Here is a 25906-nt window from a genome sequence, read left to right as displayed (position 1 = left end):
CAGATTAATTAAATAAGAAAAACTGTAATTAATTAATTAATTAATTAATTAATTAATTAATACTGTCCTTTATTTATTAATTTACTCAGGATCCACAATATTTGCACCTTTCTCCGCTGTCCGAAGCATTAATATCTGCTTTCTGCGCATGCGTCCCCACTGGGTCCTGCGTTCAGAAAAGTGACACATTTTTAAAACATCGTTAAATCCAGCTCAAGGTTAGCGTCACCGGATTTTCCAGAGTGAAAAACGGGCACGTTTTTCTTTGTCTTCAATTCACTGACGCCGCATAGCAACTCTGAAACAGCAGAATATCACAACACAGTCCTAATTTGAAAACGATGCATCGGGTGCATGTGTGTTGAACACAAAAACGGGGGCGATTTTCACTTTTTTTTTTAAACTGTTTCTGACTAGAATTTAGATAAAATATTTTTGCAGCGGTCTGTATTTCTACGCAACGTGACGCAACTCCACGTACCGAATTGCCGGTTTTCAGCAGCTTGGTAATAGCTTTCTATTACTTGTTGCCACACTCCCGTAAAGCGGGGTGGCGTCCGGTCCTGCCAACCTGCGTCCTGACCTCCTGCCGCCAAGCGGTGTGGCGCACCGCGCTCTTTATAGGGGGAGAGCGTTTCCGTCGCGAAAGTGTCGCGAATGGTGGGCCGGCCAGGGAAGATGGCGGCGGAGCTGCACCCGCGCAGCGGCAAGCTAATCGGCCTCACGAACTCGAACCGAACCGCGCACCGCAACCAGCCGATCCAGGAGTTCAACCACGGACTGGTGCTGAGCCGGGAGCCGCTGCGGGACAGGGATGTCTTCACCGTCCGCATCGACAGGAAGGTAAACAGCCGAGCCGCGGCGTTAAGCTGGGGGAGGGAGGGGTGGACCGGACCGGACCGGACCGGACCGGACCGAGCACAGGGTCTTGGGATGATGGTGCAAAAACTAAATCTGAACCCTTCTCGTGTTGCTTAGCGACTGTCTGTGTTTTAAAGAGACAGCAGGTGCGGACCCGAGCCGGGTACATTTCGGCAATTCGTGTCTCACCTGTATAGGTGCCGTGTTGTCATCACTAGGGTGCAAGAATGCGTTGTCGTTTTGTTATTGTGTGTGTGTCGTCTGGGTTTGAGGTCAAAATAGTCATTAAAAAATGATAAAAATGCCACGCAATACATTTCAGTAATGCATTATATCGCTCTCTCATTCTCTCTCTCTCTATCTCTCTCACACACACAAAATGTACACACAAGGTTTGAAAGATTAAAAAAAAAGATCTTGTTTTCACGACGTTTCGGGCAAAGGCCCATCTTCTTTAAAAAGAAAACACAAGTGCAGTAAACTTGTTAATATTCAAGATTTGTAATTTATATATAAAATTCTGTGTGATGGCGTCATGAACGTTTATTCCCAGCGGTTCCAGAGTTCCCAGTTTGAAGATAATATATCATGTTCTGTGTGACAACACCGTACGAGTCCTGTTAAAACAAAGCCTTCGACCAGGCGTTACAGTGCTGTATTGTGTGTAGTACGAGCGCACTGTGGTGCTACGACGAGGCGTTACAGCGCTGTATTGTGTGTAGTACGAGCGCACTGTGGTGCTACGACGAGGCGTTACAGCGCTGTATTGTGTGTAGTACGAGCGCACTGTGGTGCTACGACGAGGCGTTACAGCGCTGTATTGTGTGTAGTACGAGCGCACTGTGGTACTACGACGAGGCGTTACAGCGCTGTATTGTGTGTAGTACGAGCGCACTGTGGTGCTACGACGAGGCGTTACAGCGCTGTATTGTGTGTAGTACGAGCGCACTGTGGTACTACGACGAGGCGTTAGGTAATGCTCCTAACCTCATAAAAAGAAAACGTTTTCTTTATAATGACAGCACTGCAGTGTACGAATCTACCGGCTGTTGCCTAGGGATTTATGGCCGTGGTAACCGAACTAGCAGTTCGACTCAAACCGGTTCATCGCCATAGTTACAGCTGGATCGTTGACAGGTCCTGTTGCAAACTAAAAGCTGCAAACATATTTTTCTAGCGTGGTTTTGATTTTTCATGAACTGGAAAAAGTATCGCTCCTCACAGCATATCGCCAGCGAGAGCTAATCTCGAAGGACTCGAACCTCCCGGCCCCTGATCGTCTGTTAAAGAAAACAGAGTTGAACGCTTCTCTGCACAGCAGGCTGGGTGTTATTGATTCCAGTCCTGGTTTCCTTTTGCATGTAGTTGATGCAGTCATTTTGTAAACTGTGTTCTGTAGTACAATCCTGGTTATTTTTACCAGCCGTGTTTCGTTCCAGTGTTAGTGTGTTAGACCCTGCGCTGTATCAATCAATCGGTCTTTATTTTTATATAGCGTCTTTCATAGTGGACCACCGTCACAAAGCGTTTTACAAGACAGTGAGGGACAATGCACAATTACAATTGTAAGTGACCGCTGGTCATACGTTTCTCAGGCCAATTTGATCATACGCTACGAAAATGAGGCTTCGGACAAGACGACAAATAAACGAGGTCCTATTGGAAGTGACTCTGCAGCAGCAGCAGCAGCAGCTGATGAAGCATAGCTCACCCCCTAGTCTGTCGCTTTATAATGAATTATTATTATTTGTGTGATTTTATTATTTAGTCAATTAGCAGATGCTTTTATCCAAAGCGACTTCCAGAGACTAGGGGGGTGAACTCTGCATCATCAACAACTGCTGCTGCAGAGTCACTTACAATAGGAGCTCGTTTGTTTGACGTCTCATCCGAAGGACGGTGCACAAGGAGGTTCAGTGACTTGCTCAGGGTCACACACACACACACGCAGGGAGTCAGTGGCTGAGCCGGGATTTGAACCTCCTGGTATCAAGACCCCTTTCTCTAACCGCTGGACCCCCGAGCCTCCTTTTGGTTAATATGGTCAGCAGTGTGGAGTAGTGGTCAGGGCTCTGGACTCTTGACCGGAGGGTCGTGGGTTCAATCCCAGGTGGGGGGACACTGCTGCTGTACCCTTGAGCAAGGTACTTTACCTAGATTGCTCCAGTAAAAACCCAACTGTATAAATGGGTAGTTGTATGTAAAAATAATATGATATCTTGTCACAATTGTAAGTCGCCCTGGATAAGGGTGCCTGCTAAGAAATTAATAATAATAATAATAGTGAATACTGTGTGTCGCTGACTTGCCTCTGCACTTTGCAGGTGAACTCGTGGAGCGGTTCCATTGAGATCGGGGTGACCGCCTTGGACCCGTCCTCGCTGGACTTCCCCAGCAGCGCCACGGGCCTCAAGGGGGGGTCCTGGGTGGTGTCGGGCTGCTCGGTGCTGCGGGACGGGCGCTCCATCCTGGAGGAGTACGGGAGAGACCTGGACCAGCTGTTGGAGGGGGACCGCGTGGGGATCCAGCGCACCGCGCAGGGGGAGCTGCATCTGTGGGTGAACGGCCACGATTGCGGCGTGGCGGCTTTCGGGCTGCCCCCCCGGGTGTGGGCCGTGGTGGATCTGTACGGGAAGTGCACCCAGATCACCGTGGAGTCTTGTGAGCCCCCCTCAGAGAGAGAGGGGGAGGAGGAGGAGGGGGAGGTGGAGGAGCAGAGGGAGGAGGCTGCATTACCAGCTCCCGCAGTGGAGGAGGAAGGTGAGAGGGACACTCCGAGGGTTTTGGGGTCACAGTTTAGCACCACAGATGTGGCCAAAAGTTTTGTATCGCCTAGAATTAAGATTGAGACATAATTTAAAAAAAAAAAAAAAAAAAAAAAAAACTATATGATAATTGAAATCTTTTATTTAACATCATGTAATACAAAGAAACTACAAAATGATCTCTCAAAAAAAAAAAAGTCTGTACCGGAAGCCATAATAGCAGTACAGTAGTATTTTGTGTCAGATTTTGAAATGTCACATTTTTCAAAATGTTAACGTAACATTTTTCACCAGGTTTCATTCAACTTTATGAAGCTAAATGAATCAATTCAATGCTGTCTTTATTCCTCTGGTCCAACAAAATATTTCTCTCTCTCTCTCTCTCTCTCTCTCTCTCTCTCTCTCTCTCTCTCTCTCTCTCTGTCTGTCTGTGTCTCTCTCTCTCTCCTCTTAGTACCAGTGTTGCTTCAGAGCCAAAGTCGTCCAGACAAGCTCCCAAACAGCCTGGATACAGAGAATGGTGAGTCGCAGCAGGACAGGGTCACTACAACGTATTTCGGGGAGGGTCGCTCGGCAGTACACCGTATGAAAGATAACGAAGCATTTTTTAAAACATTTCGTTTCAAAGTCGTGTTTTTGTTATTCTGGTAACATAGAGTAAAGGGTGTGTTATCTTATTTTTCATGGTAAAAAGTCTTATTTCACAGTCTACAAATATGAAAATTGATCATGTTTTCTAGAATTACTATACAGTAATTTGACGCACGCATCCACAAACATTCAAATTCACATCCTAGCCTTGCATTTAATGTAATAGGTCTGTATTTAATGTATTTGCATTGTTTTGTACTGTTGTATTTCATGTCCTGTATTTCACTGTATTTAATGTGCATTGCCCCTCACTATCTTGTAAAGCGTTTTGTGATGGTGGTCCACTACGAAAGGCGCTATATAAAATAAAGACTGATTGATTATTGATTGAATTTCAGAGCAATCTTTAACATATTTCCCATGCGAAAGAAATCGTTTCCCAGGAGGAAGCAAACTAAACCGGCTGCCAGGTTCCTGAAAGTGTGTGATCTAGATAAAAGCAAACTGGGTTTGGATTGTAACCTGTCTGTCCGTCTGTCCCTTAGATTTCACAGAGCAGGAGCTCTCCAGTGTCGTGAACAACGCGATCCTGTCGGCGTGCTGCGGAGGCGGGGGGAGTAGCGACAGCGGGGGGGGTCTGCTGGAGATACCTGGGGGAGGGGGCGGGGTCTCCCCGGTGGGCGGAGTCTCCCCAGTGGGCGGGGTCTCCCCGGTGGGCGGGGTCACCACGAATGACGCCCTGCTGTTCCACGAAAAGTGCGGCACGCTCATCAAGCTGAGCAACAACAACAAGACCGCGGAGCGCCGACGGCCCCTGGACGAGTTCAACAACGGGGTGGTGATGACCAACCGGCCACTGCGGGACAACGAGACCTTCGAGGTAACCTCGATTGAGGAATTCAGGGGAGCCTCAGCACCCCACGATTCCACAGGGAGCATTGGCTCGGGCGCGCTACAGCGACCCCCCCCTACCGGCCCCCCCCCCCCCTGCGCTGCAGAGTTTATAAAGAGGGGATCGGAGGACAGCCGCTGACTTTCGGGTTCTCCTGAGCTGTTTGTTTTAATAAAAGTGTGAATGTTTATTAAAAAGTGCGTGCTGTCCAGCAACTTCAGCCCGCTTTGAAAACATTAAAGACGTCTAGCGGAAACATTTCATTGACTTTAGTTTCTTTTTTAGCGTTTTGATTGAAGACGCCTAGAAATGTTTGTCACTGTATTATTATTTATTTGGCAGACGCCTTTATTCAAGGAGACTTGCAGGTGTTACAGAGCAGTATAAGGTTACAATGCAAACCAATATTTAAATACAGTATAGTTAACAGTAAGAGTGAATTGTGCTGCTCAGATACGCCTGTTAGAATCCTACTGCCTTCAGCGTTTCTAAACGAGCTGCAGGATTTCACAGTAATTGCTTTTCCTCTGTCTGCGTCTGCCCTCAGATCCGCATTGACAAGCTGGTCGACAAGTGGTCGGGTTCGATAGAGATCGGAGTGACGACTCACAACCCCAATAACCTGGACTACCCTGCCACCATGACCAACCTGAGATCAGGTAGATTTGGGGCACTGTTGTATCACCGTTAGCAGAATATATATGTGTTTTTTTTGTTATGGTCCACACGCTAAAAATGTAAGATTATTATTATTATTATTATTATTATTATTTATTTCTTAGCAGATGCCCTTATCCAGGACGACTTACAATTGTTACACATTGACATTAATATCACATTATTTTTACATACAATTACCCATTTATGCAGTTGGGTTTTTACTGGAGCAATCTAGGTAAAGTACCTTGCTCAAGGGTACAGCAGCAGCGTCCCCCACCTGGGATTGAAGCCACGACCCTCCGGTCAAGAGTCCAGAGCCCTGACCGCTACTCCACACTGCGGATGGATGGATGGGTGGATGGATGGATGGAGGGATGGGTGGATGGATGGAGGGATGGATGGAGGGATGGATGGATGGGTGGATGGATGGATGGAGGGAGGGAGGGATGGATGGAGGGATGGGTGGATGGATGGATGGATGGATGGGTGGATGGATGGATGGATGGATGGAAATTACACACATATTCACATATCAGTTATCCATGCATATAAACTTCGTGCTTTGAAATGTGGATGTTATTTAACTCCAAGGTGAAATACACCACGATCACATTTAGGCTGTGTAATATGACCCTTGCATTCGGCACACGTTTTAAAAGCCTCTGCTGCTGGCTCTCTGTGAAGCTGCTGTTAAACTACAGCGTGTGGCGCTGTCTCCAATCCAGGCACCATTATGATGAGTGGCTGTGGGATTCTGACCAACGGGAAGGGGACGCGCCGGGAATACTGTGAGTTCAGTCTGGATGAGCTGCAGGTACGACACAGGGAACACACCTTCCTATTTAGTTTACATTGTAAACTTTTTTGTTTCAACGCTGAGCAATTCATAGATAAATGATATTAGACAGCAGGCGTTTGCCTCTCCAGTTGTGACAAAGTGTCTGTGTAGCCATACACTTACAATTTCACATGTATCTTAAGGGGCTTGTCTAATTGTGCTGACACTTGGTAAGGACATTCTTTAGCACCATTTAAGCAATCAGAATCTGGGGCTGTCTGTCGCGCTTTGTAGGGAGTCTGTCTGTTAAGTACATTTGTACATACGTCTCAAAAGGCGCTTGTCTAATTGTGCTGACACTTGGTACGGACATTCTTTAGCACAGAGAGTGTCGGAATGTGTGTGAGTGTGTGGAGTCTGAGCCCCTCCTCTCCCTGCACAGGAAGGGGATCACATCGGGCTGATGAGGAAAGTGGGCGGAGCGCTGCATTTCTGTATCAACGGCATCGACCAGGGTGAGAGAGCCGACTGTCCCTCTGTCCTACTGTCCCACTGTCCCTCTGACCCACTAGCCAGCTCAGCAAGGTCTTTCCAGCACAGAGACGCACTTCAGATTAGACACAGATCTGCTCCCCTCATGTAGCAGTACAGGGATGGCAATAAGACTCCCGTTGCACAGCAGTTTGATCCATTCCTGTTTTTACTATGAGGTTGATTAGCCATAGTGTATATGTAACAAGCTCAGGTGTGTCTTATTAGACTAGTAAAGCCATAGGGATGGCAGTAAGACTCCCATTGCACTGCAGCTTGATCCATTCCTGGTTTTACTAAGAGCGTTAGTATTTCGATTGAAGACATTGAGAAAGACTTCAAAAGGTTTGAATTTAAGTTTCCTGTAATAATTGTAAATGCAACATTATTGAGAGTTTGATTGTTATGTATAAAGACATTGACACGTTTTTTCGTTGAGTATTTCGGAGCGTTTCATAGTTCTGGGTTTGATCTCCACCTCCCCTCCCCACCCCCCTCCCCCAGGTATAGCTGCCACACAGACCCCCCCCACGGTGTACGGCGTGGTTGACCTCTACGGCATGGCGGTCAAGGTGACCATCGTCCACAACCACAACCACAGCGACCGTCTGCGGAGGAACAACGCCATCATGCGGGCGCTGTCCCCCGACGTGGGGCGGGGACGCGGCGCCCTGCAGCTGGGAGGAGACCCCGACAGCGACCGACTGCTCTTCCACCTCAACTGCGGCCAGAAAGCGGCCATCATCAACGAGGGCAGGACTGCACTGCGGCCACAGTGAGTCGCCGCTTCAGGGGGGCGGAGAAGGAAACCTGAACCGTGTGTTTTATTTTAATGAGCAGTCTCCAAGTGCTGTGGCACCCGCAGTGTGATCGGATTGCAGCCAGTGCAGGATGTCTGGGTGGGACGCTTTCCTCACTTCATACTAAACTGCACATTTGAGCCCCTGTGTCTCCTGACAGAACTGGAATCAATTACAATTGTAATTGTGTAATTGTAATTGCTGTATAATTGATCGATTCCAGTGCAGCGCCACCCCTTATCCAAGCTGAATCATTCACAGCGCCAGGTTGTGTTTTTACACTGAGAGAACGTTCTCGGATTTTCAACCGCTTTCAGTGGATATTCACTCCGAACCCCCTGACTATTATGGGATGCGGTCTGAAATTCCTTTGTGTCATAAATTACATCACTGGAATCAATTACAATTGTAATTGTGTAATTATAATTACCTTATAATTGATCAATTCCAGTTGCCACCCCTTTCCGAGCTGAATCATTCACAGTGCCAGGTTGTGTTTTACACTGAGAGAACGTTCTCGGATTTTCAACCACTTTCAGTGACTCCCCTGTTTGTTTGAACAAACGTTCTCTAGTATGTTTGTATCTGTGATCACTGCTGGGTAGAATAAACAGTCCACATGTTCGTGTGTACAGCTATCTCTGTTACTTTGAATGTCATTTATAAATGCGATTACTGCAGCGTCACTGTAACTCACATTGAACACAGTAGCGTTGTCATTCCAACTGCAATGTCAGCGAAACTGTTTATGGCCCCCCTGATCTCTCCGCAGTGCCACGGACGATTTCAACCACGGCGTGGTCCTGAGCGCCCGCCCCCTGCGCAGCAACGAGGTCTTCCAGGTGCGCATTGACAAGATGGTGGACAAGTGGGCGGGGTCGATCGAGATCGGAGTCACCACCCACAACCCCGCCTACCTGCAGCTGCCCTCCACCATGACCAACCTCCGCTCAGGTACTGCCCCCCCTGATCCGAGACTCCCGTCCCTGGGCTTCGCAACTCCAGCCCTGGATAACAGTGGATCAAACAACGGGAGTCTTATTTCCATCCCTGTATTGTCACTGCAATTTAACATCACTAGACTGTACTGGAATTACATTGCAACTGCAGTTAGACTGTACTGGAATTGCATTGCAGGGATGGGAATCAGACTCCTATTGCATAGCAGTTTGACCCATTCCAGGTTTTACTACCAGCTTGATTAGTCGCAGTGTGCGTAGGTAACAAGCTCAGGTGTGTCCGACCTAAAAACTAGAAGCAAAACCAGGAATGGATCAAACAGCTATGCAATAGGAGTCTTCTTCCCATTCCTGCAATGCAATTCCAGTTCAATCAAACTGCAGTTGCTGTATAATTCCAGTACAGTCTAGTCTAGTGATGTTAAATTGCAGTGACAATGCAGGACAATGAGACTCCTGTTGTATAGGAGTTTAATCCATTCCTTTCTTTGCTTCTAGTTTGTAACCTGTACTCTTTATTCATTGTGTTTCATGTTGTTTGCTGTGGGGGTGCAGGGCTGTGGTTCTCAACCATGGTCCAGGGGGACCTGCTGGTTTTCATTCACACTGAGCTCTTAATTACTTGACTAGACCCTCAATTGAACTGATCATTTGCTTAATTAGACCTTTTTAAATAGTTTTCAGCTCTTAAACAGCTGCAGATTTGAAGTTGGCTGTAACGTTTTCAAAGTAACTTTGAACTCTGCAACTGTCTAAGAGCTGAACACAATTTAAAAGGTCTAATTTAAGCAAATGATCCGTTCAGTGAAGGGTCTGGTTCAGCAGTCGAGATCTCGGTGTGAATGAAAACCAGCAGACAGAGCAGGGGGTCCCCGGGACCGGGGCTGGGAACCTCTGGTATTGCAAGCCTCTTGCCAGCTCGTCATTAGAAACGAGAATCTGTTCTCGGTTGACTCGTTTGGGTAAATAAAGGGATTGATTGGCTGATTGATTGATTGGCTGATTGATTGATTGGCTGATTGATTGATTGGCTGATTGATTGATTGGCTGATTGATTGATTGGCTGATTGGCTGATTGGCTGATTGGCTGATTGGCTGATTGATTGGTCGATTGATTGATTGATTGATTGATTGGCTGATTGATTGATTGGCTGATTGATTGATTGGTCGATTGATTGATTGGTTGGTTGATTGATTGGTTGGTTGGTTGATTGATTGATTGATTGATTGATTGATTGATTGATTGATTGATTGGTTGATTGATTGACGTTCTTCCTTTGCAGGTACTTGGATGATGACCGGGAATGGAGTCATGCACAACGGAACCACGATCCTGGACGAATACGGACACAACCTGGACCGCTTGAAGGTAAGCACAGCACAGGAACCAGGACCACCGGACACAGCTGGAGATAGGCTCAGGACAGAGGGAAGGAGACGCTTCTTCACACAGAGAGTGGTGAGGGGGTGGAATGGGCTATCTAGGGTTACCTGGTCATGTTGTTGATGCTGAATCACCGGGATCCTTCAGGGATGGAAATAAGACTCCCATTGCGTAGCAGTGTGATCCATTGGATCCATTTTCTCTTTTGGGTGAGATATTTAATCAATGGACACATGTTTTGAGTATTTGCCCCAATGTTTGCCTGTTTGACTTCTATGTATTTATTTACTATATTCTCTGTTTTGCTGATTTGAAGGCAGTAGTTGAAACGGTGGACTCAGTCTCTTCTAGTTTCAGTAACACTGATGAAGGCACTAGAGCCCAAACGCTGGTCTGCTAGACTGAGAGTTTGATTTTGATGATGGCCGCTCCTCTCCCTCCCCTCTCCCCAGGCTGGTGATACGGTGGGGGTGGTACGGAAGGACGATGGCAGTCTGCACTTCTTTGTGAACGGAGTGGCTCAGGGTCCCGCTGCCTGGAACGTGCCTCCCAGTGTGTACGCTGTGGTGGATCTGTATGGACAGGCAGCCCAGGCTACCATCATGGATGACATGGGTAAGGGCTGCATCATACAAATACAGCACTGTGCAAACCCAGCCACTGGGAACCCCTGTGCAAACCCAGCCACTGGGAACCCCTGTGCAAACCCAGCCACTGAGAACCCCTGTGCAAAACCAGCCACTGAGAACCCCTGTGCAAACCCAGCCACTGGAACCCCTGTGCAAAACCAGCCACTGGGACCCCCTGTGCAAAACCAGCCACTGAGAACCCCTGTGCAAACCCAGCCACTGGAACCCCTGTGCAAACCCAGCCACTGGGACCCCCTGTGCAAAACCAGCCACTGGGACCCCCTGTGCAAAACCAGCCACTGGGACCCCCTGTGCAAAACCAGCCACTGGGACCCCCTGTGCAAAACCAGCCACTGGGACCCCCTGTGCAAAACCAGCCACTGGGACCCCCTGTGCAAAACCAGCCACTGGGAACCCCTGTGCAAAACCAGCCACTGGGAACCCCTGTGCAAAACCAGCGATTTTTAAAATGAATAAACGGGGTTTGCAACATGACCGTGCCCCTGCTTCATCATAATATAGTCAAGACTATGTCACAGTGCTCCACCTTGTAACGAGAACGAGACAGTGCTGGTGGAAGGGCATTATGGGACAAATAGGAGACCATGTCGGCTTATAATTACAGCTGTGGCCAAACGTTCTGCATCACCTGGAATATTTGGATTGAGACATTTAATTAAAAAAAAATTAGCTAAAACTATACGAACATAATTTTAGATCTTTTTATTTAACGTCATGTAATCAAATAAACTACAAAATGATCTTGCAAAAGTCTACACCGGATGCCATAATAGTAGTACAGTAGTATTTCATGTTTGAAATATGTCTTTCGTTCAGTATCTGGAAAACTACAAAGCGATGTGTCATTCAATATGTTAACGTCACATGATTCAGCAGGTTTCGTTCGACTTCATGAAGCAGAATTAGCTAATCCTATAGGGTGATGCAAAACTTGTGTTCAGAGCATTATAAAGGGGGAGGATTGTACATCTGTACCATGTGACTGGTGTTGTAACCCCTCCTCCTTCACTTCCAGCGGATCTGCCCCCCCTCCCCGACGATATCTCCGAGGGCAACAACCAGCTGTCTCCCAGCAGCCCTTGCTCAGTGGTGTCGGCCAATGACCTTCGCTTCCATCATCTCCACGGCAGCAATGCTGTCATCACCAACGGGGGCCGGACCGCCCTGAGACAGAACTGTCGCAGCGAGTTCAACGACGCCATCGTCATCTCCAACAGGTAGGGGGCGCTCTCCACAAAGACCTGGACAGTGCTGCAGCAGTGCTTGAAATTGTGGGGCGGGATTGGGGGCTGTTATCTAGAAAAATGTGGGTTGGTTTGGGGAGTTTCTGCACAAGCTTTTAACTTTTAATATGTAACTGGCAAGTTTTTTAAAAGCTGAGCTCTGAGGGCACTCTCCAAACAGAGACCGCTGTGTGGTCCAGTGGTTAAAGAGAAGGACTTGTAACCAGGAGGTCCCCGGTTCAAATCCCACCTCAGCCACTGACTCACTGTGTGACCCTGAGGAAGTCACTTAACCTCCTTGTGCTCCGTCTTTCGGGTGAGACGTAGTTGTAAGTGAATCTGCAGCTGATGCATAGTTCACACACCCTAGTCTCTGTAAGTCGCCTTGGATAAAGGCGTCTGCTAAATAAACAAATAATAATAAACAGCTTCCACAGGGGCTGGGGTGATATTCTGGGACGTGTAATGCATTCTGGGAATCGTAGTCAGACAGGCTACAGTAAAATATAGACGGATTGTGAATCGCATACACTTGGGGGGGGGGGGGGGTATATGAACTCCCTGACAGTTACCGCTTGTGTTCTCGGTGACCGTCTCCCTGTGCTGTTGCTTTGACAGGTCCCTGCGGGACGGAGAGCTCTTTGAAATCGTGATTCAGAAGATGGTGGATCGCTGGTCGGGGTCTATTGAGGCTGGTGAGTGGAGTCTGGCACCCCCTTTATACAGCAAAACTACATCTACAGCCAAAAGCATTGCATCACCCTATAGGATCATCGAATTGTGCTTCATGCATTCGAATGAAACCCGCTGAATAATGTGATGTTTTAACATATTGAATCGCACACCGCTTTGTAGTTTTTCCCCATCTACTTAATGAAAAATGTGACATTTCGAAAATCTGACATGAAATACTCTGTACTACTGTTCTGGCTTCCGGAGGACTTTTGCAAGATAATTTTGTAGTTTTCTTTCGTTGCCTGATGTTAAATAAAACAAAATTCTGGGTGATGCAGAACTTTCTGCTGTGGGTTTAGCGAGTAGAACCAATTTAATCCATTAAAGAACGTTTTTTAACCTTGTTCAGATTGTAGCAGTTTTAATTAATTATTTTTTCTTTTTTTTAAATTCCTGCAATTCCAGTAACATTTTCTTAAAGGTACCCGTGTGTGTGTGTGTGTGTGTGTGTGTGTGTGTGTGTGTGTTTCTGTTTTTGAATGCTGGAATCGGGTGTGGTGTTCTGTGCACAGGATGACCTGAATTTGGACAAACTCTGCAGTGCGATTTGGTTGATTTCTGACATGTGATTTTTATAATAATGCAGGAGTGACTGCGATCAGGCCGGGGGAGCTGGAGTTTCCCAACACCATGACTGACATCGACTACGATACCTGGATGCTCAGGTAACACTGCAGCGCAGGAACACAGAGCCATCGTCAAGATACACTGTGTCACAGCCGACTAAAAATGTTTTATATATAAAAAACAAGAGTACAGCAGTGTGCATGTCTATTATTATTTATTTCTTAGCAGACGCCCTTATCCAGGGCAACTTACAATTGTTACAAGATACCACATTATTTTTACATACAATTACCCATTTATACAGTTGGGTTTTTACTGGAGCAATCTAGGTAAAGTACCTTGCTCAAGGGTACAGCAGCAGTGTCCTCCACCTGGGATTGAACCCACGACCCTCCGGTCAAGAGTCCAGAGCCCTAACCACTACTCCACACTGCTGCCCCATTAATTGATAATTGATCTCCTTTATATACCTCACTGCATGAAAACCTCTGGGTGTGAGAATCTCAATTTCCGCTCAGTAATCAGTGATACAGAAACAGGCTCTCGTGTGTGAAAATGTGAGACCGCTTTCTGCTTTAATTAAGCATCTATAAAGTTTTACCATGAGTGCCTTTTCTCTTACTGTTTCACATGAATTGCGTGTTGTGTTAGACGATCACTAATTTGCCTCGTTTTTGACAATTTTCCAGGATTTTCGGTTCCAGGGGCTTGATTTCATACGCACAGCAAATCAGAAAACTACAGAAGCAATGGGGTGTTCTGATAAATGTGCGTGCTACTGTATAAGCCAATGCAGTATGCACTGGTCAAATGTACCTACTACATTAAGGGACCATACTGTGAATATATCTTTGTAATGTTTAGTACGATAGCTACTGTTTCCTGGGATCCCCTTGTAAAGGAGGAGGGGGGTTAGATCCTGATCATCAAATAATAGATATTGCAAGAGTTATTTCGTAATTTTAAAAGCTGTAAATAAATAGATTATTGCAAGGTCCTGAGCATCAAACGCTTTTTATTAAATCGAGTGTGTGGCGTTGCTTTGTGCAGTGGCACGGCGATCATGCAGGACGGCAACACCATGCGCAACAACTACGGCTGTGACCTGGACTCCCTGACCACGGGCTCCAGGATCGGGATGATGCGCTCGGCCACGGGGGACCTGCACTACTACATCAACGGCGTGGACCAGGGCGTGGCCTGCTCGGGGCTGCCCGCTGAGAAAGGTGAGCCCAGATACAGAGGTCGGGGGTCGGGGGTCGGGGGTCGGGGGTCGGGGGGGGGGGGCAGCTGCTCCCATATTGTTGCTTTGATATCTCTAAATCTGCCTCCCCTGGTAAAGGCACGGCCGCGTGGTGTGCAGGGGGGAGTCGCACAGTCAGGGGAGCGCAGGGGTCCCCGAGGGTCTCCCCTTGTAAAGGCACGGCCGCGTGGTGCGCAGGGGGGAGTCACACAGTCAGGGGAGTGCAGGGGTCCCCGAGGGTCTCCCCTGGTAAAGGCACGGCTGCGTGGGGTGCAGGGGGGAGTCACACAGTCTCCGAAACTGGAACTCCCAGTTCAGTCTCATAACCCTGTGTCTGCCACAGTGCCTCCTGCTGGTGAATCTGATAAATCTCTCTCTCTCTCTCTCTCTCTCCAGAGGTTTTTGCAGTTATTGATCTATACGGTCAGTGTGTCCAGGTGGCCATCACAAGTTCCTCCGGTCCTCTGGACAACAGTCTGTCCACCTGCAACATCACAGAGAAGAGCTTCCCCATTCACTCTCCAGGTACCATACTGAACTGAGCTAGCTGCATGAGAGGGGGGAGGGTCAGGGAGATGCTGCTGCCGGCTCCCAGTGGCTCCCCTAATCCAAGCCCTGCCGCGCAGAGGGCAGGGTGCCTCATGGGCTCCCCCTGTGTGTGTGTCTGTCCCTGTCCCTGGTTCACAGTGTTGTGTGTGTGTGTGTGTGTGTGTGTGTCTGAGAGTTCCTGGTTCACAGTGTGTGTGTGTGTGTGTGTGTGTGTGTGTCTGAGAGTCCCTGGTTCACAGTGTGTGTGAGTGTGTGTGTCCCTGGTTCACAGTGAGTGTGTGTGTCTGAGAGTTCCTGGTTCACAGTGTGTGTGTGTGTGTATGTATGTATGTATGTGTGTGTCCCTGGTTCACACTCTCTCTCTCTCTCTCTCTCTCTTCAGTCCCGGGGGTGGCTCACCGGCTCCACAGTAACCATGGGAAGAACGTGATGCTGCAGAGCGAGGGCTGCCAGGCTGTGCGAGGGGGCGGATACTCGCATGGCATCGTCTTCAGCATCAAGGAGCTCAAATCAGACGAGCTCTTTGAGGTAAATCAGTGACCCTGCTCAAACTCCTGGCTCCTGATCATTTCAATATTAATAATAATAACAGACTTCATTGAGGGGAGTTCTGAACCCCAGGACTGGGTGCAGCAGCAGCAGCAGGGCTAGTGTGAGTTTGTAACCCTGCTCAAACTCCTGGCTCCTGATCATTTCAATATTAATAATAATAACAGACTTCATTGAGGGGAGCTCTGAACCCCAGGACTGGGTGCAGCAGCAGCAGCAGGGCTCGTGTGAGTTTGTAACCCTGCTCAAACTCCTGGCTCCTGATCATTTCAATATTATTATTAATAATAATAATAATAATAATAATAATAATAATATTATTATTATTATTATTATTATTATTATTATTATTATTATTATTATTATTATTATTAACAGACTTTATTGAGGGGAGTTCTGAACCCCAGGACTGGGTGCAGCAGGGCTAACGTGAGGTTGTGACCCCGGTTTTAATCTTGACTGCTTGCTCTCTCTCTTCTCTCGCGCTCTCTCTCTCTCTCTCTCTCTCTCTCTCTCTCTCTCTCTCTCTCTCTCTCTCTCTCTCTCTCTCTCTCTCTCTCTCTCTCCTCCAGGTGAAGATTGATGAGGTGGACGAGCAGTGGTCAGGCTCTCTCCACATTGGACTGACCACCCTGCAGCCGGCAGACATCCCCTGCACCTTCCCCGGCCTGTCCGCACGCCTGCTCGACCTCCGCACAAAGGTCACCTGGCTGGTCACGGGCTCAGAGGTCCGGCGCAACGGTACCCTTCAGAAACAGAACTACGGGTGCTCTCTGGATCGACTGAGGGTGAGAACACGCAGACACACAGCATAGAGCCTTCATCAGAGAGAGGGAAACTGGAAGAAATGGAGTCCAGCAGACAAACTGCAGTGTGGAGAGTGGAGTTCTCTTTCCTATACTGCTAGAGCGCTCTGCAGTGTGGAGAGTGCAGTTCTCTTTCCTATACTGCTAGAGCGCTCTGCAGTGTGGAGAGTGCAGTTCTCTTTCCTATACTGCTAGAGCGCTCTGCAGTGTGGAGAGTGGAGTTCTCTTTCCTATACTGCTAGAGCGCTCTGCAGTGTGGAGAGTGGAGTTCTCTTTCCTATACTGCTAGAGCGCTCTGCAGTGTGGAGAGTGGAGTTCTCTTTCCTATACTGCTAGAGCGCTCTGCAGTGTGGAGAGTGGAGTTCTCTTTCCTGTACTGCTAGAGCGCTCTGCAGTGTGGAGAGTGGAGTTCTCTTTCCTGTACTGCTAGAGCGCTCTGCAGTGTGGAGAGTGGAGTTCTCTTTCCTATACTGCTAGAGCGCTCTGCAGTGTGGAGAGTGGAGTTCTCTTTCCTATACTGCTTGAGCGCTCTGCAGTGTGGAGAGTGGAGTTCTCTTTCCTATACTGCTTGAGCGCTCTGCAGTGTGTTCTCTACCCTGCTGTCTCTGTAGGTGGCTGATTGATCTCTGTGTGTCTCTGCAGGTGGGGAATCGTGTGGGTGTGAAGCGATGCAGTGATGATTCCATGCACATCCTGATCGACGGAGAGGACATGGGGCCAGCTGCCACTGCAGTAGCCAAGGTACCGGCCAGCTAGCCAGCCACTGCGGAGCCCAGAGCCAACTGGGCACACATTCTGCAGCTGGGGTCAAAAGTTTGCCATCATATTAGATCTTTTATTTAACATCATGTAATCAAAGAAACTACACAATGATATTGCAGTAAGTCTACCGGAAGCCATAATAGTAGTACAGTAGTATTTAGTGTTAGATTTCGAAATGTCACATTTTTCCATTTTTGTCAATTAAGTACATGGAAAAAACCGGGTGTGTAATTCAATATGTTAACGTAACATTATTCAGCAGGTTTCATTCTACTTTATGAAATCAGTTCATTCTACAGGGTGATGCAAAACTTTTGGCCAGAGCAGTTGTCTTTTACTTTGTGTCAATGTAACTCCCAGAATTATTTATATAGTTGCATGAAACGTTAAAAGTTGACGTGTCCATCAATCATTGATTTTTAATATATATATTTAATTTCATTGTATCGTTTAGTCTCTGATCCCTGCCTGTGTTTCAGAATGTGTACGCGGCGCGCTGTCTGTACGCGCTGATCCCTGCCTGTGTTTCAGAATGTGTACGCGGCGCGGTGTCTGTACGCGCTGATCCCTGCCTGTGTTTCAGAATGTGTACGCGGCGCGCTGTCTGTACGCGCTGATCCCTGCCTGTGTTTCAGAATGTGTACGCGGCGCGGTGTCTGTACGCGCTGATCCCTGCCTGTGTTTCAGAATGTGTACGCGGTCTGTACGCGCTGATCCCTGCCTGTGTTTCAGAATGTGTACGCGGTGCGCTGTCTGTACGCGCTGATCCCTGCCTGTGTTTCAGAATGTGTACGCGGTCTGTACGCGCTGATCCCTGCCTGTGTTTCAGAATGTGTACGCGGTGCGCTGTCTGTACGCGCTGATCCCTGCCTGTGTTTCAGAATGTGTACGCGGTGCTGGACCTGTACGGTCGCGTGACAGCGGTGTCAGTCGTGAGCTCCACTGTTCTGGACGAGACTGAGGGCACCAAGGTCCCCTCCCTGTCTTCAGAGATCTGCAGTGAGGAGGAAGAGGAGCCCACTCCGGTGAGAGGGGAGGGGGACTGGGAGAGGAAGGAGACTGGGGAGCGGAGGGAATTAACTTTTATGATAGTCTAAAGTTTAAGAGAAACTGCTCTGACTGTCTCCTGTGTGTCTCTCTCAGTGTGAGAATGAGGCTCCTCTGGTTCCCACCACGATGCAGTTCCTGGAGAATCATGGGAAGAACATCCTCTTGTCCAATCAGAACCTCACTGCCACCCGCGTCTCCAGCTACAACCAGGGCCTGCTGGTCACGAACCAGCCCCTCCCCCGACAGCAGCTCTTCCAGGTCAGAGTTCAGTCCGAAATGCAGCTCACCCACAATCCTTTGCGTCTTCCCCTGGCTGCTGTGAAAATGAACCTGTTTCATATCAATGACACCACCACACACTCTGAGACCCTAACACCAACCCTAACCCCACCACACACTCTGAGACCCTAACACCAACCCTAACCCCACCACACACTCTGAGACCCTAACACCAACCCTAACCCCACCACACACTCTGAGACCCTAACACCAACCCTAACCCCACCACACACTCTGAGACCCTAACACCAACCCTAACCCCACCACACACTCTGAGACCCTAACACCAACCCTAACCCCACCACACACTCTGAGACCCTAACACCAACCCTAACCCCACCACACACTCTGAGACCCTGACCCTAACCCCACCACACACTCTGAGACAGTGTTCTTATAGTCTGTGCACCGTGTGTTCTAGGATTCACCTGTTGCTAAGGTCATCATGCATTTGCTTGCTAATCTTCCATGTGTCCCCATATTTTTATATCGGTAACCCATATGAGGTCTCCATGCAGGAAAGGGTTAAATATTTAAATGTTCAAACTATTAACATCCCTTGTGTGTGTGTGTGTGTGTGTGTGTGTGTGTGTGCGCGTACCTCTGTGTGTGTCTGTACCTGTGTGTGTGTGTGTGTGTGCCTGTGTGTCTTTGCCTCTGTGTGTGTGTTCTGTCCGCAGGTGCAGATTGATCGCTTGAACCCCACGTGGACCTCCTCCTTGTCTCTGGGAGTGATTGGCAGCTCTCTGGAGAGGAGCAGCTTCCCCTCCACTGCCTGCTGCCTCAAGCGCTCCTCCTGGCTGCTGCAGAGAGGCTGCGTCTTCCACAACTCACTCAAGGTGAGCGGCCAGCGCTGCCCGCCCCCACCAGCACCCTTATACCTCTCTGTGCTTTACAATGCTTCCCTATGCTTTACCACACCTCTCTGTGCTTTACAATGCTTCCCTATGCTTTACCACACCTCTCTGTGCTTTACAATGCTTCCCTATGCTTTACCACACCTCTCTGTGCTTTACAATGCTTCCCTATGCTTTACCACACCTCTCTGTGCTTTACAATGCTTCCCTATGCTTTACCACACCTCTCTGTGCTTTACAATGCTTCCCTATGCTTTACCACACCTCTCTGTGCTTTACAATGCTCCCCTATGCTTTACCACACCTCTCTGTGCTTTACAATGCTTCCCTATGCTTTACCAGACCTCTCTGTGTTTTACAATGCTTCCCTGTGCTTTACCAGACCTCTCTGTGTTTTACAATGCTTCCCTGTGCTTTACCAGACCTCTCTGTGCTTTACAATGCTCCCCTATGCTTTACCACACCTCTCTGCGCTTTACAATGCTTCCCTATGCTTTACCACACCTCTCTGTGCTTTACAAGGCTTAGCTATGCTGTACAATGCATAGAGAGGTGTGGTGAAGTATACAAGCGTTATAAAGTTCTGGATGATATTTTTTTCAGCCCTTCTGTCTGTCTCTCTCCCTCCCTCCAGATCTGCGACAACTACGGCCCCAACTTGGACACATGTCCCGAGGGGACGGTGCTGGGGCTGCTGGTGGACGCTAACAGCTGCCTGCACCTGTATGTGAACGGCATGGACCAGGGGGTGGCCGCCCAAGACATCCCCAGCCCCTGCTTCCCTCTGCTGGATCTGTACGGCCAGTGTGAGCAGGTAGCGTGGAGCTCGGAGCACAGCAGCCCATCCAGACCTGTGAAACGCTCAGAAGGGCAGAATAAATTCAGTGACAAACGTTTCCACCAGAGGTCTTTTTCCATGTCTTCCTCAATCGCGGGTCAGGGAGGCCAAACCGACCAGGGACTGTTTCACCTCCTCATCGCGCTGCAGCGAACCCTACCGTCCAGGCGTCCAGTGAGCTCAGAGCGGACACCTGCAGGGAAGGCATTGAGAAAGACCTCAAGTCAAAACGTTTGTACCACAAATCCTAGTTTTCAAACATTACGTACCCTGTAACTATAAAAACATTCGACAGTACAAATGTGTAGTTTTATATTAAAAGACTGCCCAACAATAGTGTAAACATTGCCTCTGTAACCGTGAGTAACTCCATCCCACGATCGTTCTGTTGCCCCGGCAGGTTACCATAGTTACCAACGATGTGCCAGCAGTGGGTGGAGACAGCAGCAACCCCCGTTGCCAAGGCGACATGGAGAAGGCAGACATGGTAGATGGTGAGTTCTGAACCAGTGGCTTTTGGTAATAAAGCTCTGTGGTGATCTCTCTATCTGTAGTTATGTCTGTGTCTGTCTCTTCGGATAACGGAGGTGTTTGGAGACTCTTGCAGTAATGTGCCGTGTGTGTGTGTCCAGGTATCAAAGAGAGCGTGTGCTGGACCCCCCCTCTTGAGGTGAACCCCATGAAGATGTGTGAATACCAGGCGCTGTGCAGCCGCTTCAAAGATCTGCTCTCCCTGCCAGGTCAGTCAGCCCCGCCCCCCTGCTCTCCCTGCCAGGTCAGTCAGCCCTGCCCCCCTCCCTCACACTGCCAGGTCAGTCAGACCCGCCCCCCTCTGCTCTCCCTGCCAGGTCAGTCAGCCCCGCCCCCCTCCCTCACTCTGCCAGGTCAGTCAGCCCCGCCCCCTCCCTCTCCCTGCCAGGTCAGTCAGCCCCGCCCCCCTCCTCACCCTGCCAGGTCAGTCAGCCCCGCCCCCTCCCTCACCCTGCCAGGTCAGTCAGCCCCGCCCCCTCCCTCTCCCTGCCAGGTCAGTCAGACCCGCCCCCCTCCCTCACCCTGCCAGGTCAGTCAGACCCGCCCCCCTCCCTCACCCTGCCAGGTCAGTCAGCCCCGCCCCCCCCTGCTCTCCCTGCCAGGTCAGTCAGACCCGCCCCCCCTGCTCTCCCTGCCAGGTCAGTCAGACCCGCCCCCCCCTGCTCTCCCTGCCAGGTCAGTCAGCCCCGCCCCCCCTGCTCTCCCTGCCAGGTCAGTCAGACCCGCCCCCCTGCTCTCCCTGCCAGGTCAGTTAGCCCCGCCCCCTGCTGATCTCCATCACTAGGCTTTCCCTCACTGTCTCATCCCGCAGCAGCCAGAAAATGTGAACAATGAAAATGAGAGAACTGTACATACGTGACTTTACAATTCTCTCATTCCTGATCCCAGATTCTTAACACTTCTCCCTCTCTCTATCTCTCCCTCTCTCTCTATACCTCCCTCTCTCTCTATCCTTCTTTCCCTTTTCACTATCTCTTTCCCCTCTCACCCCTCCTGCACCTCTCCCTCTCTCTATCCCTCCCTCTCTATCTTTCACTCCCTTTTCAATATCTCTTTCCCCTCTCACCCCTCCCGCACTTCTCTCTCTCTCTCTCTCTCTCTCTCTCTCTCCTTCTCCCCCCCTTCTTCCCTCTCTCTCCCTCTCTCTCCATCACAGACGGTTACTTCAATGAAGACCTCAAGGCTAACCTGTGCTACTGCGAGTCGTGCCACAAGCTGCGTGGGGACGAGGCGTACTACAAGAGAGGGGAGCCCCCCCGAGACTACGCTGCGCCCTTCGGCTGGTGCTGCTTCTCGCTGAGGTGCCCAGACCCTGCTAACCTGAGCTAGAGGAGCGTGCATTCTTAACCGCGACTTCAAAACGCGCTCATCCTGCAGTTCAAGAAAACCTCTTGAACCGCGCTGCGCCGTGCGTGACGCGTCGTTTGTACTGTGATACGAGACCAAAAGCACAGCGGAGGTCCTTGCAAGGTGTTCTTGTGATGCGTACCGTGGCATAAGCGTGTAGTTGCACCCCTGCTGGTCAGTGTGTTTCGATTGGAGTTCCATTCCTTTTTTTTTTTCTAAGCCAAAGGGATTTAATTTCATCTTTCCTCGTAGCGCATGGCCTTGATAACCCTTTGAATAACCAGGAGGTCCCCGGTTCAAATCCCACCTCAGCCACTGACTCACTGTGTGACCCTGAGCAAGTCACTCAACCTCCTTGTGCTCCGTCTTTCGGGTGAGACGTAGTTGTAAGTGACTCTGCAGCTGATGCATAGTTCACACACCCTAGTCTCTGTAAGTCGCCTTGGATAAAGGCGTCTGCTAAATTAAAAAAATGGCCACCATATCCCCAAACTGGCTTCGGTTTAGATTTCATATCCGTAGAAATCAGGGATTGGGAGCAGCTTTTGCCAGTGAATGGACGAGTAGGTGCACGAGGTCTTGACTTGTGGTGTGTGTTTTGCTGTTGCAGGATTAACCCACGCTGTGACGCGGCCAACACCTTCAAGAAGTGGCACATGGCATACCACGGTACGAGCGTGGGGGCGCTGCGCAGGACCCTGGACCAGAGCGAGCTCGTTACAGGTGGGCACGGCGACCACGGGGGTTTGTGAAACCAGCCTTTCAGTGTTATTCGTAAGTGGATTAACCCCCTTTTCCTCTCCCTCTCCCTCCTTTCTCTCCTCCTCTCTCGCTCACAGGCAGTGCGTCGATATTCTCTGCAGCGCAGACCAAGGGTGACGTGCAGAACGGCTACAGCGAGCCAGAGGAGAACAGCGCCCCCGAGAGAGAGGAGGTGAAAGTGCAGCTCTCCCCGACCATGCGCTACTCCGGTCTGGACAACTTTGCCCCCAAAGTGCAGTGAGTCGCCCCAAAAACACCCCAGCTCTGTGGCTCTGTCTGTCTGTGTGTCTGTGTGTGGCTCTGTCTGTCTGTGTGTCTGTGTGTGTGTGTATCTTTGTCTGTGTCTCTCGATCTCTGTGTGTCTCTGTCTTTCTGTGTCTGTATCTTTGTGTGTGTGTAGTTAATGCAGGGATGGGAATAAGACTTCTATTGCACAGCAGTGTCACCCAGTCCAGGTTTTACTACCAGCTTGATCAGCCCCAGTTGTGTGTAGGTAACAAGCTTAGGTGTGTCTTATTGGTTGGTTGGCTCCCCCCCGTCTCACCTCTCTCTCTCTCTCCTCTCTCTCTCTCTCTCTCTCTCTCTCTCTCTCTCTCTCTCTCTCTCTCTCTGTCTCTCTCTCTCTCTCTCTCTCTCTCTCTCTCTCTGTCTCTCTCTCTCTCCCTCTCCCTCTCTCTCTCTCTGTGTCTCTGTCTCTCTCTCCCTCTCCCTCTCTCTCTCTCTCTCTCTGTGTCTCTCTGTCTCTCTCAGATTCAGGGACCCCCGCTCTCTGCGCTGTCACCATGCCCAGGTAGCCCTGCAGGTGTGTGTGCGTCCTGGCTCCTACAAGATCGGGGCGCAGAGCCTGGGGCTGAGCGAGGCCCTGGACCCCCGATTCAGCAACAGCGAGATCGAGTGGATCAGCAAGGAGAAGGGGGGCACCCTGCTGTACGGACTCCTGATCAGGATAGAGTAGGGGGGGTGGAGGGGGGGGGGGTAGGAGGGGAGCTTCAGAAACATCTAGACTGTGTGAAGCTCTAATGATCTGGAAAGAGGCACGGACTTCAACCTTCAGAAACATTGAGACTGAGTGAAGCCCTAATGATCTGGAGAGAGGCATGGACTTCAACCTTCAGAAACATCTAGACTGTGTGAAGCTCTAATGATGTGGAGAGAGGCATGGACTTCAACCTTCAGAAACATCGAGACTGTGTGAAGCTCTAATGATCTGGAGAGAGGCATGGACTTCAACCTTCAGAAACATCGAGACTGTGTGAAGCCCTAATGATCTGGAGAGAGGCACGGACTTCAACCTTCAGAAACATCGAGACTGTGTGAAGCTCTAATGACCTGGAGAGAGGCACGGACTCACAGCTGATCTACAGACGCCTCATGGAGCAGGGAGGCGGAGAGAGGGGGGAGCTATGAATCTCAAAACTTCAGGAACATCGAGATGGATCTGGAGAGAGAGGGGAGAGAGGCACAGACTCAGTTTAATTCCACGTTGTCCATGTTCTATCCCTCTCTCTGCTCTCCTACATCCAGTTATTTGGGGAACTAAAAATTCCTCCAAATGATTTAAATAAAACTTGGATTATTTTTTTTTTTCTGAAATGCACAAATTAATAGTAACGCTTTAGAATTCTTTTTAAAACTTTTGGAGAAAAAAATAAATTAAATCAAAGACTGAAGATGTGCAAACTTTGGGACAAACTCTCCACAGCTTTTTTTGGAGTTTGTCGGTGGAGAAGGAGGGCAAGTGGAAGGGCGATTCGTGAAATCCAATCATCCAGGAGCTATAAAATACACTGGTACACTTAGACCTGTTAAAGAAAGCTTTGGAAATTCAGTGACGGACGTTTTCAAGGTGTTTTTCAGTGTCTTGGTCGATGATCTTGCAGCTGGGTGATGCGGTCTCCCCTGTGCTAAAGTGTGGAGGATCTCTTCACAGTCTCATAATGGGGTGCTGGTTTGGGATGCACTGTACGCTTGCATAGGTGTGAATGGTCTTGTTACAGCAGGTCAAGCAGACAAGCAATCATCTAAAACGTGGACATTTTAGAAGTAAGAAAAATATTGAATTCACGTTGGGGGCGGGGGGGGGGGGTCAGTTAAATAAATAAATAAATAAAGAAATGTTAATTGAATTGACCCCCAACCCTGAATACGTCCAGGAACTGTCCCCGCCCCTTTCAGCGGCTTATTAACCAATCAGCTGTTTCCCCCTGTTGACCGACGCGCTTTCAAGCCAGTAACGTGACCCAGGAGACGACGCTGGGTTGACCTCAGAAATGCAAGGGGAACAGATCTCCTCGGAGTCGGGTATAGAAACTGAGAACTTCCTGTAGGACCAGATCTGGTTTTAAAATGAAAACGCGTGTTTCTTTCAAAACTCCACACTCCAGACCAGTGGAGGTGCAACACGTGGAAGAATTTTTTTTTTAGACTTTAAACAGTAAGTTTTATCGCTTGAGGGAGTGGAGTCCACATCCGCGAAGTCTGTGAATTCAAACTTCAGAGCTGAAAGACTTTGTGAAGCGTTTGTCATTGATGCCGGATTGATGCACAGTCACCTTGACAAGTTAAACCTGGACTGTCCGTCCCTGTCTCTCTGAAGTAATGCACCATGTAGGGGGTGAGATTCACCAAGCTTTAAACTCCAGTGTATGGGTATGGGGTGGGGGGGGGTGGGTATAGGTATGGGGGTGGGGTGGGGGGGATGGGTATGGGTGTGGGGTGGGGGGGGGTGGGTATGGGTGTGGGGTGGGGGGGGTGGGTATGGGTATGGGTATGGGGTGGGGGTATGGGTATGGGGTGGGGGGGGTGGGGGTCGTGATTTGCTTAAATATCACCCAGTTTTTCCTTTTCAATTTGCACTGGGAGAAAAGCTTGGTAAATCCTGGTGTGTTTTTTTTTTTGTGAAACCCAGTTTGATAACGACTATTCCTGGATCAACAG

The 25906-nt window shown here is 49.2% G+C and overlaps 1 protein-coding gene across 1 annotated transcript; it reads left to right on the top strand.

Annotated features, from left to right (window-relative positions):
• Window positions 1-91: 91 nt before the first annotated feature.
• On the top strand, window positions 92-24118 carry neurl4 (neuralized E3 ubiquitin protein ligase 4). Its single transcript, XM_059014472.1, has 29 exons — window positions 92-843; window positions 3186-3621; window positions 4081-4146; window positions 4763-5097; window positions 5657-5768; window positions 6495-6583; window positions 6990-7062; window positions 7583-7853; window positions 8651-8832; window positions 10121-10206; window positions 10674-10836; window positions 11887-12088; window positions 12713-12789; window positions 13416-13494; window positions 14447-14622; window positions 15036-15164; window positions 15571-15716; window positions 16310-16525; window positions 17186-17284; window positions 18187-18330; window positions 18449-18613; window positions 19315-19473; window positions 20126-20305; window positions 20730-20823; window positions 20962-21069; window positions 22017-22161; window positions 22818-22930; window positions 23047-23206; window positions 23720-24118. Exons 1-29 carry the CDS (start codon window positions 658-660, stop codon window positions 23922-23924), a joined length of 4596 nt encoding a protein of 1531 aa, XP_058870455.1. The 5' UTR covers window positions 92-657; the 3' UTR covers window positions 23925-24118.
• Window positions 24119-25906: the final 1788 nt, after the last annotated feature.

This window comes from Acipenser ruthenus, chromosome 48 (assembly GCF_902713425.1).
Source record: "Acipenser ruthenus chromosome 48, fAciRut3.2 maternal haplotype, whole genome shotgun sequence".
Classification (NCBI taxonomy): domain Eukaryota; kingdom Metazoa; phylum Chordata; class Actinopteri; order Acipenseriformes; family Acipenseridae; genus Acipenser; species Acipenser ruthenus.
Note: the sequence above shows the minus strand (reverse complement) of the source record. Positions and strands in the feature narration are given on the sequence as shown.